At 37.1% G+C, this 17500-nt stretch overlaps 1 protein-coding gene across 1 annotated transcript in view; it reads left to right on the top strand.

Annotated features, from left to right (window-relative positions):
• LOC115220764 (b(0,+)-type amino acid transporter 1-like) overlaps window positions 1-17500 on the top strand; it is a 31526-nt gene that overhangs the window by 11595 nt on the left and 2431 nt on the right. Inside the window, exons 4-9 of the mRNA XM_036510206.1 lie at window positions 45-287; window positions 4588-4713; window positions 8625-8724; window positions 11355-11399; window positions 14144-14267; window positions 16838-16941. Coding sequence (XP_036366099.1) covers window positions 45-287; window positions 4588-4713; window positions 8625-8724; window positions 11355-11399; window positions 14144-14267; window positions 16838-16941 — 742 coding nt within the window. The remainder of the gene's footprint in view (window positions 1-44; window positions 288-4587; window positions 4714-8624; window positions 8725-11354; window positions 11400-14143; window positions 14268-16837; window positions 16942-17500) is intronic.

Raw genomic sequence — 17500 nt, forward strand, 5'->3', positions numbered from 1 at the left:
TAATAATATTAATAATTTTATAACTATTGTGTCTTCTTTTACAGCTTCCTTATCATATGTAGAATTGGGAACCTTTATTACTAAGTCTGGCGGAGAATTTGCATATATCTTACACGGTCTTCCAGCAGTGTTGGCATTCTTGTGCAGTTGGTGTACGGCTTTAATCATCAGACCGTCAGCAATCGCTGTGAGCAGCCTGGTTTTTGCTGAATATGTAGCTTCTCCCATCTTCGATTCATGTGGACCACCAGTTGTCTTTGTGAAATGTTTGGCTGCAGCAGCAATCAGTAAGTTCATTGACGCATGATAACAGGCTTGCACGCATACATACATACACACAAGTGTATGTATGTATGTATGTATGTATGTATGTATATATATATATGTAAATGTAATATGTGACAATTATTCGGTAGCCATGATAAAACTCTGAGTTTCGGATGTCGGGGCAGAAACCCATGCCGCCATCTCTTCAATTATCCGGCCATAGGAAAGAATGCTATGAAAATGACTGTTAAACAAAGAGAAATTACTATGTGATTGACCGTTATTAAGACGTCATTCTAATAGCTTTTTTGTCTTAATATTGGTCAATTACACAGTAATATCCCCTTGTTTAACGGTCATTTTCATAGCATTCTTTCCGATGACTAGATGACTGAAGAGATGGCGGCATGGGTATCTGCCCCAACATCCGAAACTCAGAGTTTCATCATGGCTATTGAATAATTGTCACATATTACATTTACAAATAAATTCCTCTATTTACATAATATCAATGCCTCTTCCATTCTTTTGTTGTCTTACCATTTCTATCAATATAAATATATATATATATAACGGGAAGGTTTACAAAAATAAACAAAAGACGAAGGCAGGTGGGGTACAAACAAACTAATGTAATAGTATAGCGCTCAGGAATAGAAATAGAAAATGTCTTTTATGTTTCGAGCCTATGCTCTTCGACAGAAAGATACACAGAAAAGAAACAAGGAGAGAAAAGAAATGCGTGTAGGAGCTAACGATCCAAAATGGCGTTCTGATTTCAGGCAGAAGTCAGAGATCAGACGTTAGACGCTAGAGGGATAGTAGGCGAGATAACAGGGTCAAGTGACCTCACCCCAACATGAAGGTGCGTGTGTGTATAATAGAGTATGTATGTGCGTGTGAAAGAGGGCTGGTGGTCTGGACGTGTGTATGTATGATGTGATGTGTAATGTCGTATGGTGTAGTGTAGTGTGGTGTGATGTTGTGGAGAAGTGGGGGCGAGAGTGGAGAAAGCCCATGTGGGGTGTGGGTTCGGCTGGGGGTTGGGGTAGAGTGGGATTTGTGGGGAGAGTGAGAGGGGGAGAGAAGAGAGGGGGAGAGAAGAGAGAGGGAGAGAAGAGAGGGGGAGGGAAGAGAGAGGAGGGGAGTGGAGAAAGGAGATGAGGGATAGAGGGGAGGAGGAGGAGAAGGGAGAGGAGAAGGAAAGAGAAGAGGAGAAGGAAGGGGATGGAAAAGGAGGGGAGAGGGAGAGGAGGAGGAGTGGAGGGAGGGAGGGAGGAAGGGAGGGGAGAGAAGGGAAGTGAGGGAGCAGAGAGAAAGAGAGAAGGGGAAGAGGGAAGAAGAAAGAAGAAAGAAGAGGGAAGAAGAGGGAAAGAGAGTAGGGGTGAAAAGATGAAGGACTGAAGAGAAGTAGGAGTCAGGGGAGGTTAGATGAAAAAGGGGGGTTAGATGAAAAGGGGGGAGAGTTGAGACCAAATGGCGTAAAAGAGCGAAGAGAGAAGATTAATCCCTGTTCACGGCGCAAGCGGGAATCCGGATGGCCTCTGTGCAAGGACAATCCGAACAGAAACAGGTGTTGCAAGGAGTGACCGGTGGAGTGGAAATGGCATGAGACCGGGGTGTCATTGGCAAGGCGGATGTCTCGGAGGTATTCCGCGAACCGGTCAACCAAGCGGCGTCCCGTTTGTCCGATGTACAGGGAACGGCAGAAATAGCAGGAGATGCAATAGATAATATTGCTGGAGGTACAGGTGAAGGAGTTGATGATGCTATAGGGTCGATGATGGGTGCCAGTTAGGAGGGTGGTGTTGGAGAGGTAAGGGCAAGTGCGGCAACGTGGGCGGGAGTAGGGGAACGAACCAGGTTGGGAGGTAGGGTCAGGGAAGAAGCTGTGGACCGAGAGGTCTCGTAGGTTATGGGCTCGTTTGAAGAAGGAGAGGGGTAGGTTAGGGAAGAGGTGTAAAGTGGACAGGTCGAACTGGAGATGCCGTAAAGCTCGAAGAATGGTGCGTTGGAGAGATAGAGTGGTTGGGCGGTAAGTGAGGGTAAAAGGGAGGCGGGAGACTGCAGGGCGGGTTCGGGAGGAGAGAGCAGATGCACGGTCTACGGAACGTGCTCTGGCAAGGGCGGTGTGGATAGTGGTGAGGGGGTATCCACGTAGAATGAAGTGGCGAGCCATGCGTTGAGACTGAGTCTCAAAGTCATGGTCGTCACTGCAGAGCCTACGTAGACGGAGGAATTGGGAATAGGGGATGGAAAGCTTGGTGTGTTTGAGGTGGGAGGAAGAGAAGTTTAGGTATGAGTGTGAGTCTGTGTGTTTGTTGTGAATGGAGGTGGTAAGAGTGGAGTGATGAATGCTGACCGAAATGTCAAGGAAGGAGACAGAGGTGTTGGAGATAGTAGAGATGAAGTGGAGGGGAGGATGGAAGGATTGAACGAAAGAGAGGAAGGAATCTAGATGTTCACGGGAGAGTGAGGTGGCACCGATAATGTCGTCAATGTAACGACCGTATAGTTCGGGAGTGGGACCAGTGAAACTAGAGAATATCTGTGTATGTGTAAGTGAAAGTATGTTTGTGCTTAAGCACACATATACACGACGGTATGTATATGTATCAATTCAAACTTGTGTATGTATACTGGTCTCTATAGATGCCAATAACATCGTTACACTGCTTATTTCGTTTTTTCCCCACCCCTCCTTCGTTTCTTTTTTCTCTCTCTCCCTTTCTTTCGTTCCCCCTCCTTGCCCAGTATATGAGAATTGCTACATAGATGAATTTTAGCTTGCGTGCGAGACGGTTTGCGTGAATATATGTACACATGCTTTTATGTGTATATTTAGATTCATATTCATACGTCTGTATATGTATGTATGGCGTTTACGCGCATCCTTTTGTGTATGTTGATATATATATGTAGATTTTAATATAAATATGTATTGCAGTATTTATAACAGGTTTAATTTCTATGCATTAATTTGCACTGTCTTCATTAACGTCAATGGTTTTTCCTCGGATTTTATAAATTTTATAATTTTTATATATAATTTTTATAAGTTTTTTATATATATATACATATATCTTTGACCTTTTTGTTTATCGCTCGAAGATTGACCGTTTTTTCTAAAGGGCCAATCAAACAAGTCCATTTCTTTTTAAAGGTGTAGCGTTTGTAAGAGTATAGATTGAATTGATATATCAGTTCCATTCTAGCAAAAACTGTCTGATGAACGGCAACGAGAAACACAGAGTAACAGATTTTGTTGAATTTTCTGCTGCTTAAAATAAAGCATATTACTCTACCACTGGTATTTGAGTACTCTTTTTTCCACCTTGTTTCACATTTATGTGTTTACTCCGGTATATATATATATATATATAATTAATTAAGAGTAGAAATTGATATTTATCAATTAAAACCAGTGGTCTAGCATATTAAAAAAGAATCCGAAGATTAAAATATTTATATATACCAATTAAGGACTGAACACGAAAAGTGGACAGTCAACATGCTAGATATAGACGTCAAATCGCCATTCTCCACAAAAGATTATGTTCTCAAATCAAACTCAGCACAAAACCAAAGCAATAAACAAGTGACAATATACGAAATAAAATAATTATCCATGTACTGATCAGTTTCGGCTATTATTATCCGAAACGATAACTGTAGCATTCATCAGCATGGCTCGCTATAAATGCAAGTGAGTATGTATGTATGTATGTATGTATGTATGTATGTATGTATGTATGTATGTATGTATGTGTGTGTGTGTGTGTGTGTGTGTGTATGTGTTTGTCCACCCAACATTGCTTGACAACCGATGCTGGTGTGTTTATGTCCCCGTAAACTAGCGGTTCGGCAAAGGAGACCAACAGAATACATACTAGGCTTACAAAGAATAAGTCCTGGGTTTAATTTGCTTGACGAAAGGTGGTACTCCAGCATGGCCACAGTCAAATGACTGAAACAAGTAAAAGAGTACATTAAAAACATTTTTATTTGTTTTATTGTTGAAATTACTTAAAATTGTTTTTCATATCTTTTACTTTAAATAATTCTTTTATCAGTTTCAAATTGTTTTCAGTTTTTCAAAAAAATTATTTTATATACTTATCTAGACATTTTTAGCAATTATTCAATTTTGATTATAATTTCATTCCCCACTCTACTACCATTGCCATTACCATCACCAGTATCCCCCACCTCCCCCTCCACCAGTTCAGCTACCACTGCCACCATCACTACCACTAGTCCCATTGTTGTCAATCTCCATTGCTATCAATAAAATGCTTTCTTTGTTTTGTTTATGTCCAGTTCTGATCACAGCAATCAACTGTTATAGCACTGATTTCGCAGCAAGCATTCAGGTGGTTTTTACAGTAGCCAAAATCACAGCCCTCATCATCATCATCATTGGTGGTTTTGTAATGATGGGAAAAGGTAATTATAAGCAAAAATTTTGTCTTTTTTGTTTTCATTTTTATTGTATGCATGTATGCTTCTGCAAGACTGCAGTCACATAGCTTAAATACATAAGAGAAATATATATATATTATATATATATATATATATATATATATATATATATTACGGAGATGTACTCGCATAGCAAGTAATTTGATCTGTGATCGTGTGCTGAAACGAAAACAATTGCAGCGTGGAAGGTGTTTGTAAGCCATTTAAGAAACACACAAAAGCCGTTCGATTCACTTCAACATTTAAGTTTAATTTGTCAAAATATTTTCGTCGCTAAAATCCGCGACCTGTTCACTGACAAAAATCCGTGCTGCATCTGATTTTTGTCAGTGAACAGGTCGCGGATTTTAGCGACGAAAATATTTTGACAAATTAAACTTAAATGTTGAAGTGAATCGAACGGCTTTTGTGTGTTTCTTAAATGGCTTACAAACACCTTCCACGCTGCAATTGTATATATATATATTATATATTATATATATATATAATATATATATATATATATATACACTTATACAGGAGTGACTGTGTGGTGAGAAATTTGCTTGCTTCTGGGTTCGGTCCCACTGCATGGTACCTTCGGCAAGTGTTTTCTACTCTAGCCTTGGACCAACCAAGGCTTTGTAAATAGATTTCATAGATAGAAACTGAAAGAAGCCCGTTGTATGTGTTTGTATATATATATGTATATATATATATATATGTATATATATATATGTGTGTGTGTGTGTGTGTGTGTGTGTGTGTATACATATGTATGTATGTCTGTATCTATGTGTCTGTGTTTGTCCCTCCACAATCGCTTGACACCGATGTTGGTGTGTTTATTTCCTAATAGTAGTTTGGCAAAGGAGACCAACAGAATACATACTAGGCTTACAAAGAATAAGTCTTGGGGTCAATTTGTTTGACAAATGGCAGTGCTCCAGAGTGGCTGCAGTCAAATGACTGAAACAAGCAAAAGAATATATAATAATAATATGAGGGAATATATTCCAAACTTAAAGGGAAAATTTCAATTTAGAAACACTAAATCAAATTCACAAAATATAATATATATATTTTTATATATATTATATATATATATATATATATATATATATATATATATTATATATATATATATATATATATTATATATATATATATAAATTAGAAAAAACACCTTTTATCAATTCAACAATGAAAAAATTAAATTATACCATTTAGAAAAAATTACATCTTATAGAAAAATTAAATATAAGATAAAACATATACCAATGATTAAGTAATGTGCAAAATAATAAATAAAACGTATATATTTGGTAAAATAACTACACGTGTTTCGTGGCTATATTTAAGAAATGATAACACTAAAATCAATTCAATATATAGCCACTCTTCAGGTTAAAGATAAAAACAATATAATAATTAATTAAATAAAATAATAAATATACGTATATAATCTTGTAAAATACGAAATATCTTAACAAATATATTCTTGTGTAAATAAAAAAATAGACTAAAGAGGTATAAATATTTATTATATCTATAAAAATATAATTTTAACATATATAACAAAAGAATAATAAACTATAATATATCATTACTTGAAAATATACAATTAATTACATTATTTAAAACATAAATATGTATATATATAAAGTAAAAAATATGCATTAAGGGAAAACTAAAATACTATAATTTAATCTATATTCATTAAATTAAATTATTAATTAATTAATTAATTTATTTAATAAGCATCTAAATTAAATCTTATTCTAATTAAGTAATGTATACAAAAAAAATTCATTTTAAGTAATAAGCGCAGGAGTGGCTGTGTGGTAAGTAGCTTGCTAACCAACCACATGGTTCCGGGTTCAGTCCCACCACGTCGCATCTTAGGCAAGTGTCTTCTGCTATAGTCCCGGGCCGACCAATGCCTTACGAGTGGATTTGGTAGACGGAAACTGAAAGAAGCCTGTCGTATATATGTATATATTTGTATGTGTTTGTGTGTCTGTGTTTGTCTCCCTAGCTTTGCTTCACAACCGATGCTGGTGTGTTTACGTCCCCATCACTTAGCGGTTCGGCGAAAGAGACCGATAGAATTTGAATAATATTTTGTGTGCATCAGAAGGCTCATTAGGACATTGGACAAAATACCTTGTGGTACTTAGTCACACCTGCTTGATGGGTTCACTATCTGATGAAGTTAACCCATCTCGATCTCGAGAAAATAAGCAGAACCAGCTAGCTGAATTTTCATAGACAGAAATGGCATGAAAACTTGTCTGTCTGTCTGTCTCTCTCTCTCTCTCTTCCCCTCTCTCTCTCACTCTCTCTCTCTCTCTCTCTCACTCACACAGTTAAACACATGTTTTTTCTCTATGCTGGCATTGGTTGGGTAGGTCTTCTTGAGCACATTTGTTGCATTTCTTTATCTCCTTTGTTAGAAACTTGGTAACATCTTGCTTGCCCAAATGCAGTCGGTTGAAAACTGCATTCTGGATACCAGTAGACTTCAGGGGTTCTTCAAGAGTCAATGCACACCTTATCAGAGCTTCCCTGTCATATATAGTATCTTCTCAAGTGGGAAAAAAAATTAGCATTTATTTAATACAATTGAGAGGCAAATGTATTCCCTCTTATTTATGCTTGTGTTTCCTTTTCTCTTTTTTTATCCCAACTTTTAAGTGAATTCTCTTATTTATGCTTTATTTTTATCATGTTTTTTTTAATCCTATCTTTTAAGTGAAATATACTAAATTTCTTCCTCATGAAATATCCTTGTAAAAGAAGGGAACATCTTATGTGAGAGTATGTCTTACATGCCAAATGGGGGACTCTCCCATCGAAGACGATGTATAAGTGTTCAGCTTTTACCGAGTGACTTGCACAAAGGATTTGTTGATCCCTTTCGTTACCGTATTTATTTTGAGATGCTCTGTGTTTCTTTCAATTATTCTAAATATTAAAAAAATTTAGCAAAATAACTTAGTTATGATTAAGCTAATGTTAGGAACATAGATTGTGACTTGATGGAAGATTTTGATTAAAAACTTATAAAAACAAGACATTTGTACTACAGAGCCAGAACCGGTTTCAGCTGATTTGGTAACGAAAGGGTTATAGTGATCAAATGTATGAGCTGTGCATTAGCTCTCTCTTTCCATCAATTCGACACATGCACTGTGTACCACACATCAGGTGGCAAAATGATCGCAGAGCAATGTGAGATAGTGTTTTGTTCAAGAACACATTGCATCATCCAGTCTAGGAATTGAAACCATGATTTTGCGATCATGAGTGCATCACTCTAACCACTAGGTCATGTGCTGTCATTATATGCCAAATACCTCTTTTTACTCTTTTACTCTTTTACTCGTTTCAGTCATCTGACTGTAGCCATGCTGGAGTGCCACCTTTAGTTGAGCAAATCAACCCCAGGACTTATTCTTTGTAAGCCTAGTACTTATTCTATCGGTATCTTTTGCTGAACCACTAAGTTACAGGGACGTAAACACACCAGCATCGGTTGTCAGGTGATGTTGGTGGGGGACAAACACAGACACACAAACATATACGCGCACATACATACATATATATATATATATATATATATATATATATATATATATATATATATATATATATATACATATATATATATATAATATATATATATATATATATATATATATATATATATACATATGCGACGGCCTTCTTTCAGTTTCCGTCTACCAACTCCACTCACAAGGCTTTGGTTGGCCCGAGGTTCTAGTAGAAGACACTTGCCCAAGGTGCCACACAGTGGGACTGAACCAGAAGACACTTGCCCAAGGTACCACTCAGTGGGACTAATAATTTTTTTTTATTATTATATCCTTTAGGTGAATTCTATGACCTCCCAGAGGGTTTCACAGGTTCTGAGACTTCAGGATCAGTTATTGCTTTGGCATTTTATGATGGATTATGGGCTTTTGAGGGATGGTGAGTAATTTTGTCTTAGTTTTATTCATTATTATGTTTATGTGTGTTTTTTGTGTTTATGTTTTATGTTTGTTCTCTCCCTGTCGTTGCTTGGCAACCAGTAATGTTTTGTTTACATCCTTGTAACTTAGCAGTTTGGCAAACAAGAGCAATAGAATAAGTACCAGACTAAAAAAACAAAAGAAAGTAAGTTCCCGGGGTCCTTTCGTTTGACTGTACCCTTCGGGGTGGCAGCCTCTCAGTATGGTTGCAGTCCAATCACTGAAACAAGTTAATAGGAAAAGATGAAGATGATGTGCCATCAGACAAACATCATCATCATCATCATTGTCGTCACTACTATCATCATCATCATCATCATCTTCATCATAACTGCCATCATCAGTATGCTAACATTTCTTATTTCTTTACTACCCACAAGGGGCTAAATACAGATGGAACAAACAAGGACAGACAAGCGGATTAAGTCGATTACATTGACCCCAGTGCGTAACTGGTACTTAATTTATCGACCCCGAAAGGATGAAAGGCAAAGTCTACTTCGGCAGAATTTGAACTCAGAATGTAACAGCAGACGAAATACCGCAAAGCATTTCGCCCGGCATGCTAATGTTTCTGCTAGCTTCCCACCTTAATATTGATAATGATACTAATAATTATCATTGTTATTGTTGCTGTTGTTATTATTATTATTATTATTATTATTATTATTATTATTATTATTATTATTATTGTTATTATTATTATTATTATTATTACTATTATTATTATTATTAATATGGCAGCAAGCTGCCAGAATCATTAGCAGACCCAGTGCTTAGCAGCATTTTGTTTGTCCTTCGGTTCTGAGTGCAAATTCCACTGCAGCTGACTTTGCCTTTCATCCTTTCGGGGTCGTTAAATTAATTACCAGTTGTGTACTGGGGTCGATCTAATCGACTGACCCCCCCCCCCAATTTCAGGCCTTGTGCCTTAGTAGAAAGGATTATCATTGCTATCATTATTATTATCATTATGTAATGAGATGGCAGAATCATTGGCATGCTAGACAAAATGCTTTGCAGTATTTCGCCTGTCGTTCCATTCTGAGTTAAAATTCTGCCAAGGTCAACTTTGCTTTTCTCCTCTCGGAGTCAATAAAATAAATACCAGTGAAACACTGGAGTCAATGTAATTAATAGTCCCCTCGCCTAGTAGAAAAGATTATTATTATTGACCTAGTGGTTAGGGTGCTGTACTTATGATCATTTGTGCAGGTCATTCAGTAAAAGCTGAACACTCATAACTTATCTTCAATGGGAGAGTCCATCATCATTATTATCATTGCTATTGTTATTATCATTATTATTATCATTATTGAGTGAGAGAGCAGTACATGCCATCAAATTGACACTGGGGTAAAATGTACAAAGCCTAGTATACCCATCATGACTACCCGTCTGATAAGGGTACACTAGGCACATGCATCACAACCATATGTGCGCAACATAGTGATCTCATATCAAGATAAATAATGCATGACCTTGCAGGTAGGGCCCAGTTAGACTTTTCTTTTGGTTGAGTAGACCATCCCATTCAAAAGGTCCCTGAATAACGATTGTTTAAAGATGTTGAACAAACCACCCATGTTTCCAAAGGTGAATTATCCAAAACTCTAAGAATTCCTCTCAACACATGGCTATGATGCTCCCCCACTATTTCTGCTCGTGATCAGAGATGCACATATCATCAGCCACTAAGGGACATGGTCAACTGGTTAAGGTCAAAAAGCTGACAAGCAAATCTGTGGTATTGGGCAGAATATTTGCTGTAGCTCATCTTTTATACAAAGACAAAACAATGTACATGATAACACTTCCAATCAGTTAAGATCAGTAGTCATGGGAGCCACAGCCTGGTACTGAATCAGGGCATGCATTATTATTATTATATTATTATTATATTATTATTATTATTATTATTATTATTATTATTATTATTTATTATTATTATTAGATTGGAGTTTGTTGCTCAGGTGGTCTACATCATTTCCATTTCTCTCTCCCTCTCTCTCTCTTTATCTTTTTGTATTTTGCCTAGCCTTCCTACTCCTTCAAGACAAGAGGCTCTGAAGTGATTCTTACTATGCCACATGTTTCAACCAGGCATTTGGCCCTGTATTGTCAATCTTAAGCCCTTTTGTACACAGTTCTATTATGGAACTGTAGGGTTATGAGTGCTTGGAAGCCCATTTTAATACCTCCTAACCACATGCAGCCTCTTATTAGGGCTGCTTTCACTATTAACCCATACTGTGATACAAAAGTGATGACTAGCCACAGATTTGCCTCGTTTCTGATATCTTTTATTGTCACTCTTGTATTTCTTTGCTCCCATGTATTGGGGGTACAAATGTACAGCCAGATGTGTGTCCCAAACTTTCAGCCCGTGTTTTGGATGATTCTTTAATTTCAAAAGTATAATAGGATTTAACCCAAAAGAAAGCAAAGAGAAAAAATGTATACTTGAAAGGCACAGGAGCCTCTATAATTAAATAATTTATAAATTAAATAATTTATGTCTATCTCAAAATTAATTATTAATAACTTCCACTTTTTCTATCTTTTCCTTTTTTCTTTTTTTCAAAACAGGAATAGCCTCAATTATGCCATAGAGGAACTTAAAAATCCATACAGGTTTGTACAGGCTGCAAATTTTCTACTTGAGATTTTCATTATATTTTCTTTATATGATATGTTAAGAATTTACCATTTTCTCTCTTTTGTTAATTTTAATTTAAGAATTTTTCATAGGATACAGAAGCTCTTATTCTTTGTAGAATAAGAGTGTCTGAAAATAAACATGTACATACACACATCTGTGCATGTATGTATATATGTGTGTGTGTTCCTATATATATATATATATATATATATATATATATATATATATATATATATATATATATATATATATACAGTTGCGGCCAAAATGTTCAGAATGGCATTGTTTTCGTCAGAAAGGTAGATATAAGTTTTTATCAAAGTTGTTTTATATTCTATAATTTTCACAGACAATAAATACGATATTATTTGTTATTGTCTGAGAATTTGATGCAATTTGAGAGGATAATACAAAAGTTATGGATGATTTAGTGATTTACTGCAAAACCCATGGCGGCCAAAATGTTTTAGTATATTTAACCGTCGAACTCTAATGTTTTGAATTTGTTTACGTGACAGTTCGTTTACTAAACATTAGTAAGAATATCTGCAGTGTACTTTGTTTACATAATGCCACTTACTCCGTTACCAATTCGTCAGCAGATTATTAAGCTTCGAAAGAAGGATAATTTAAGTATTAGGTCTATTGCAAAGATTGTTAACAAGACAAAAAGTGTTGTTCACGGTATTCTTAAGGTCTACGATGATTGTGGTTCGTGTGAAGCAAGAAAGTCTACAGGTAGGCCAAGAAAAACGATCAAGGGAGAAGATCGTGCTATGGTAAAGTTGGTTAAAAAGGACAGATTTAAAACTGCTGCTGCTGTTTTTCGGGAAATGAGCATTGTACTGAAGAAAACTTTATCTCGAAAAACTGTGTCTCGTCGTTTAGTTGAACATGACCTACAAGCAAGAGCACCTGCAGTGAAGCCACTGATCAGCTCCAAGAATAAAAAGTGTCGTCTTACCTTTGCAACCGAACATGTGTTGTGGTCTCAAGAAAAATGGCAAACGGTGCATTTCAGTGATGAATCTAAGCCTATGTTATTTGGCTCAGATGGGAAAAGCAGGTGAAAAATTGTCACCTAAATGCCTTGAGACTAATGTTAAATTCGGTGGAGGAAGTGTCATGGTTTGGGGGATGTCAAGCGATGTTGGGGGGGGGGGGCAAACACAGACACACACACATATATGTATATATACATATATATGACGGGCTTCTTTCAGTTTCCATCTACCAAATCCACTCACAAGGCTTTGGTCGATCCGAGGCTATAGTAGAAGACACTTGCCCAGGTACCACGTAGTGGGACTGAATCCGGAACCATGTGGTTCGTAAGCAAGCTACTTACCACACAGCCACTCCTGCACCCATATATAAATTCATTTAATCCAGATGATAATGCTCATCCCATTGCCATACAAATCTGTCCTTTGAGTAAATCCACTTGAATCCAGTCAGATAAATATCTCACTTAAAAGACATTATTGACCAAAATGTAACAACAATATTATTAATGAAGAACTGCTGTCCAAATAAAGTACTTAAAGGCAGCAAAACAGGGCAATAGACCCCTTTTTCATTGAGAGAGTGATATTCTGTCCAGTTTAACATCACAACACTACTCTTGAGTATCTTTATAATAATGAAATTATTGTATACAGTGCTCAGGTGCACCACAACTTGTCAAAAGTGCGTATAGAATATATACAGTAATGTACAAATGTCTGGAAAGTGAACAGTGTATGAGTCAGATACATGCTTGCGTGTGTATGGAGGGGAGAAAATCAGGTGTAGTGTTGGTGAATCTCAGGAAGCATGGAAGTTTTGAAGGATGCAGTGCTCCAAAAACTAACAACTGATGCCGGCAGTTTGTTCCATACTTCAGCAACTCTTAGCGTAAAAAAATGTTTCCGAAAGTCATGGGAGCTGTGCTGTTTTCTGACATTGTAAACATGTCCACGGGTGTTAGATGGGTGGAGTTTGAAAAGGTACTCAGAGTTATTGTTGGTAAGATGGTTAATAATTTTATGGGTGTGTGCCAAGTCAGCTGCCACACGTCGGAGTTTCAATGTGTCCATGCCCAGGGAAGTAAGGCATTCAGAATATGGCAAATGCCTGATGGAGGGTATTCTTTTGGTTGCACGTCACTGAATGGTTTCCAGACGATTAATATCCTGGGCAAGATAGGGGTTCCAGACTGGTGATGCAAATTCCAGGTGAGGCCACACCATAGCTATATAAAGTCTCTGATAGATAGCTGGAGAGCGGCTCACAAAGGACTTGGTGAGTGATGCCAAGACACCCTTAGACTTCTTGGCAATTTTAGCAATGTGTTTTGTCCAACACAAATCACTGTCGACAATATTGCCCAGGTCACGTTCAAAAGAAGACTTTTTGAGATTAGTGTTGTGGAAGGAGTAAGTGGATGCTGGGTTTTTCCTCCCCAAATGCATGGTGGTGCATTTGTCCACAGCCAGCTTGAGTTGCCAGTCCATGATCCACTGCTGCATTGTGTCCAGGTCTGATTTCAAATCCAGAAACTTTTCAGCCCCCACCCCTCGTGTATACACACACACACACACACACACACACACACACACACACACACACACACACATGCACATGCACACACACATACACACAAGACATTTCCATGCCAAAAAATGTAAGTTATTCCTCCTTTGTAAAATATATGTATTCTGATATTTCGTTATAGAAATTTACCTCTGGCAATAATAATTGGGATTCCCCTTGTCACCGCTCTGAATATTCTAACGAATGTCTCATATCTGGCTGTTATGACAAAACGGGAGCTCTTACAGTCAGCTATAGTCGGTGGGGTATGTTGTTCTTTGTTTTCCTATCAAACTAAATATTGAATGTATTGACATTGAGGATAAATGCATTTACACCATGCATTTTATTTTAAGTTTCTCTGCCTCCACAGTCAAAGATGTATGGCACCTTACATATACACACACACATGCACTAACATACCAAGATATATACTCCTGCTTTTATTTTTTCTTTCTTCCGTCTGACTTTCTGAAAAAGAGTGTAAGCTCAAAATATTAAAGACACTTTACTTTTCTTATCTCTCATTGTGTGCCAAACTAATTATCATTATATTCTGTTTTCACTTTGTCTTGTCATTATTCTCATCAATAATATTCAACAGTCCTTTGCTCAGTAAACTTGTGGGGACTGAGGAAGCTGGAAGTAAATGAATGGCTTGTGAAAGCTGTACAAACCATGTACAGGGGTATTGACAAGAGGGTGAAAGTTAGCAACAGTGAAAGCACGTGGCATAGTGGTAAGAGTGTTGCATGCATGATTGCCAGATTACAGGTTCAGTTCCTGGAACAGGTGACATGTGTTCTTGAGAAAAACACTTCAAGTTTCTCTAGTGCTATGTGGAGACTGGCATGTAAAAAAGTATTTCCATATTCTCATATTGACTGGCATGTGAAAGAGCATCTATATTTCCTCTGCATGTCATAAAAGGTGACTAAAAGAGGTTGAGGTAGTATTTGAACACTGGGGTTGTTTAATTGACTAAGAGGGTAGTGAAATCAGTACTTGATCTATTTGAGAGGGCTTACTAGAAACTGATGAAGAAATTTAAAGACCTGTACCATGTTAAGCCATTGATTAGCAATGAAATGTAGATTGGGGAAATGGAGACACTCATAATATCAAAATAATTTCGAACATCAAAACACAATGAAAAAATGTAATGCAGTGCTTGGCACCTGATACACAGAACAGGATGAACAAATTACATAGAACTCTGTTACCTTTGGTGCTCTGTTTTACATGGGTTGCCATTTCAGAGCTGTGAATGTTGGTTTTAATGTTGGGCAGTTATTTACTGGTATTGGTGACATAGCCATTGATTGTACAGTAGTTAAAAACTGTTATCTAGTAGCTCAATATGATACAATCTAAATAATAGTCTGCTTGTTTGTTTGACCATTAGACTTTAGTTAGTTAGAGAGGTGGAGTAAAAGTGAGAGGGGGCAGGAGAAGAAATGTGAGTAGAGAAGAAAGAAGAGAGGAGTATAATAATACACTAAGGCCAAATGCATCACATGGTTAGTTGAAGGGAGAGGTGAAGAGTGAGAGAAAAAGATGAGAGAAAAGTGCGAGAGAGAAGTGGTAATGATGTACTGTAGGGTGGGGAAGGAAAGGTGAAGAGAAAGAGAGAAATGTTATGAAGAGGGGAATTACATGGTTAAAAAGTTTGTTGAAGAAGAGAGGAATAGAAATTTGAAGTTCTTAGCAGAGGGAAGTTTTAAAATCATATAATGTATTATTGGGACAGGAAGTGAAATAATTTGGTAAAATAAAATTAAAAATCATCCTTTCTTTCTTAAATAGCTTCTCTTATCTTTTTTTGTTCTGTGGAATTTCCACAGATCCCAATAGTATAATACATAATATAACATTTGATTGAGGAAAGGCGGTGAGCTGGCAGAAACATTAGTACGCTGGACGAAATGCTTAGTGGTATTTCATCTGTCTTTACATTCTGAGTTCAAATTGCACCAAGGTTGACTTTGCCTTTGGTTCTTTTTGAGTCAATAAATTAAGTATCAGTTGCGTACTGGGGTCGATCTAATCTGCTGGCCCCCACCCCAAAAGTTTCGAGCCTTTTGCCTAGAGTAGAAAAGAATATTTCATGAAACACTTCAAGGTAGTGAGCAGCATGGCCCGAGTCCAATAACTGAAATAACTAAAGAGTGAATAGATATTTCTGTTCATCTGACCACCTGTCTCTATTTGTTTACCTCTATCTCTATACAGGATGGCTCAAAAGTAGGTTTACAGTTATTCAAATATCTCTTTCACATTCATATATTAAAAGTTTAGATCTTTATTAAGAAAAAAATATGAAACCATTATTCTTTGCTAATTTAGTTAATTGTAAGATAGAAATATAAATGTAATAAAATGTTTTAAAAGAAATTTAAAGTGCCCGTGTGATTAACTGTAAATCTATACACTGTATATCTGGTTATTTTCATCTATCTCTATCTGTCTGTCAATCCGCCTGTCTGTCTCTGTCTATCAGCTTCTCTCTCTGTGTCTATCTGTCATTCTATCTCTCTCTGTCTATCAGTCACTCTCTCTATCCATCTCTGTCTATCTATCAATTTATCCCTGTTCCTCTATCTACTGTTGTCTGTCTTTTTCCGTAATAAATTTTTTAAAATGTACACAGTTACAAAGTTTATATTTATTTACATGACATTCAGGTCTGATAGTTCCTGCACCCCACCACAAGGTTTGGATATGATCTATGTTGTTTTTGTTCTTCTTTTTAATTAATCAGTCAAACACAAAACAAAAAACAAATAAAACAAATTCTTCAAGATGCAAATTTCTAAAGAATACTTATTTTTTCCAGTTATGGGCTGATCGAGTTCTTGGGGTTGCTGCCATTATAATACCAATTTCTGTGGCCATGTCAACGTTTGGGGCAGTAAATGGAAATTGTTTCACATGTGGGCGGTGAGTATAAGTTTCCAGCCCATATTTTGTTTCATCTCAATAATAGTAACGACGTTGATGACGATGGTTATATTAATGAAGATGGAGGTGGGGAGGATGAGAAAGTGACGATGGTGGTGTTGAAGATGATGTCAATGATGATGGTAATGGCAGTGAAGTTTATTACATGATTATCAAAATATTTTCCTATTTTCTGCATGTAGGTCCTTGCATTTTATCTGGAGCGATGTAGTTTGTCCACCGATGCGACGAAGGCCATCTAGTCATCCTGGGGTGGGGGTGGACTTGTTTTGTGAGTCTGCAGATGGCTAGTGAGGCCAATCTGCGTCCGAAAGAGTCTTTGACAATGTGGACAGGGAATGGTAGTGTCTGCTACAGGGTTGTTAGCTCTGTTCTCCCTGGCTTGTCTGCGGTCTTCTGCAGCAGTGATCCTATTGGTCTTGCATGTGTTGGCATCCTTGTGGACAGCTGATATGGGTCTCAAATGCTGATAGAACGCCAGCAATGTTATGTACTGGAGTCAATCTGATCAGTTATACCTGTTCTCCAAAATGTGAGG

The sequence above is a fragment of the Octopus sinensis genome, linkage group LG17, assembly GCF_006345805.1.
Source record: "Octopus sinensis linkage group LG17, ASM634580v1, whole genome shotgun sequence".
NCBI classification, from domain to species: Eukaryota; Metazoa; Mollusca; class Cephalopoda; order Octopoda; family Octopodidae; genus Octopus; species Octopus sinensis.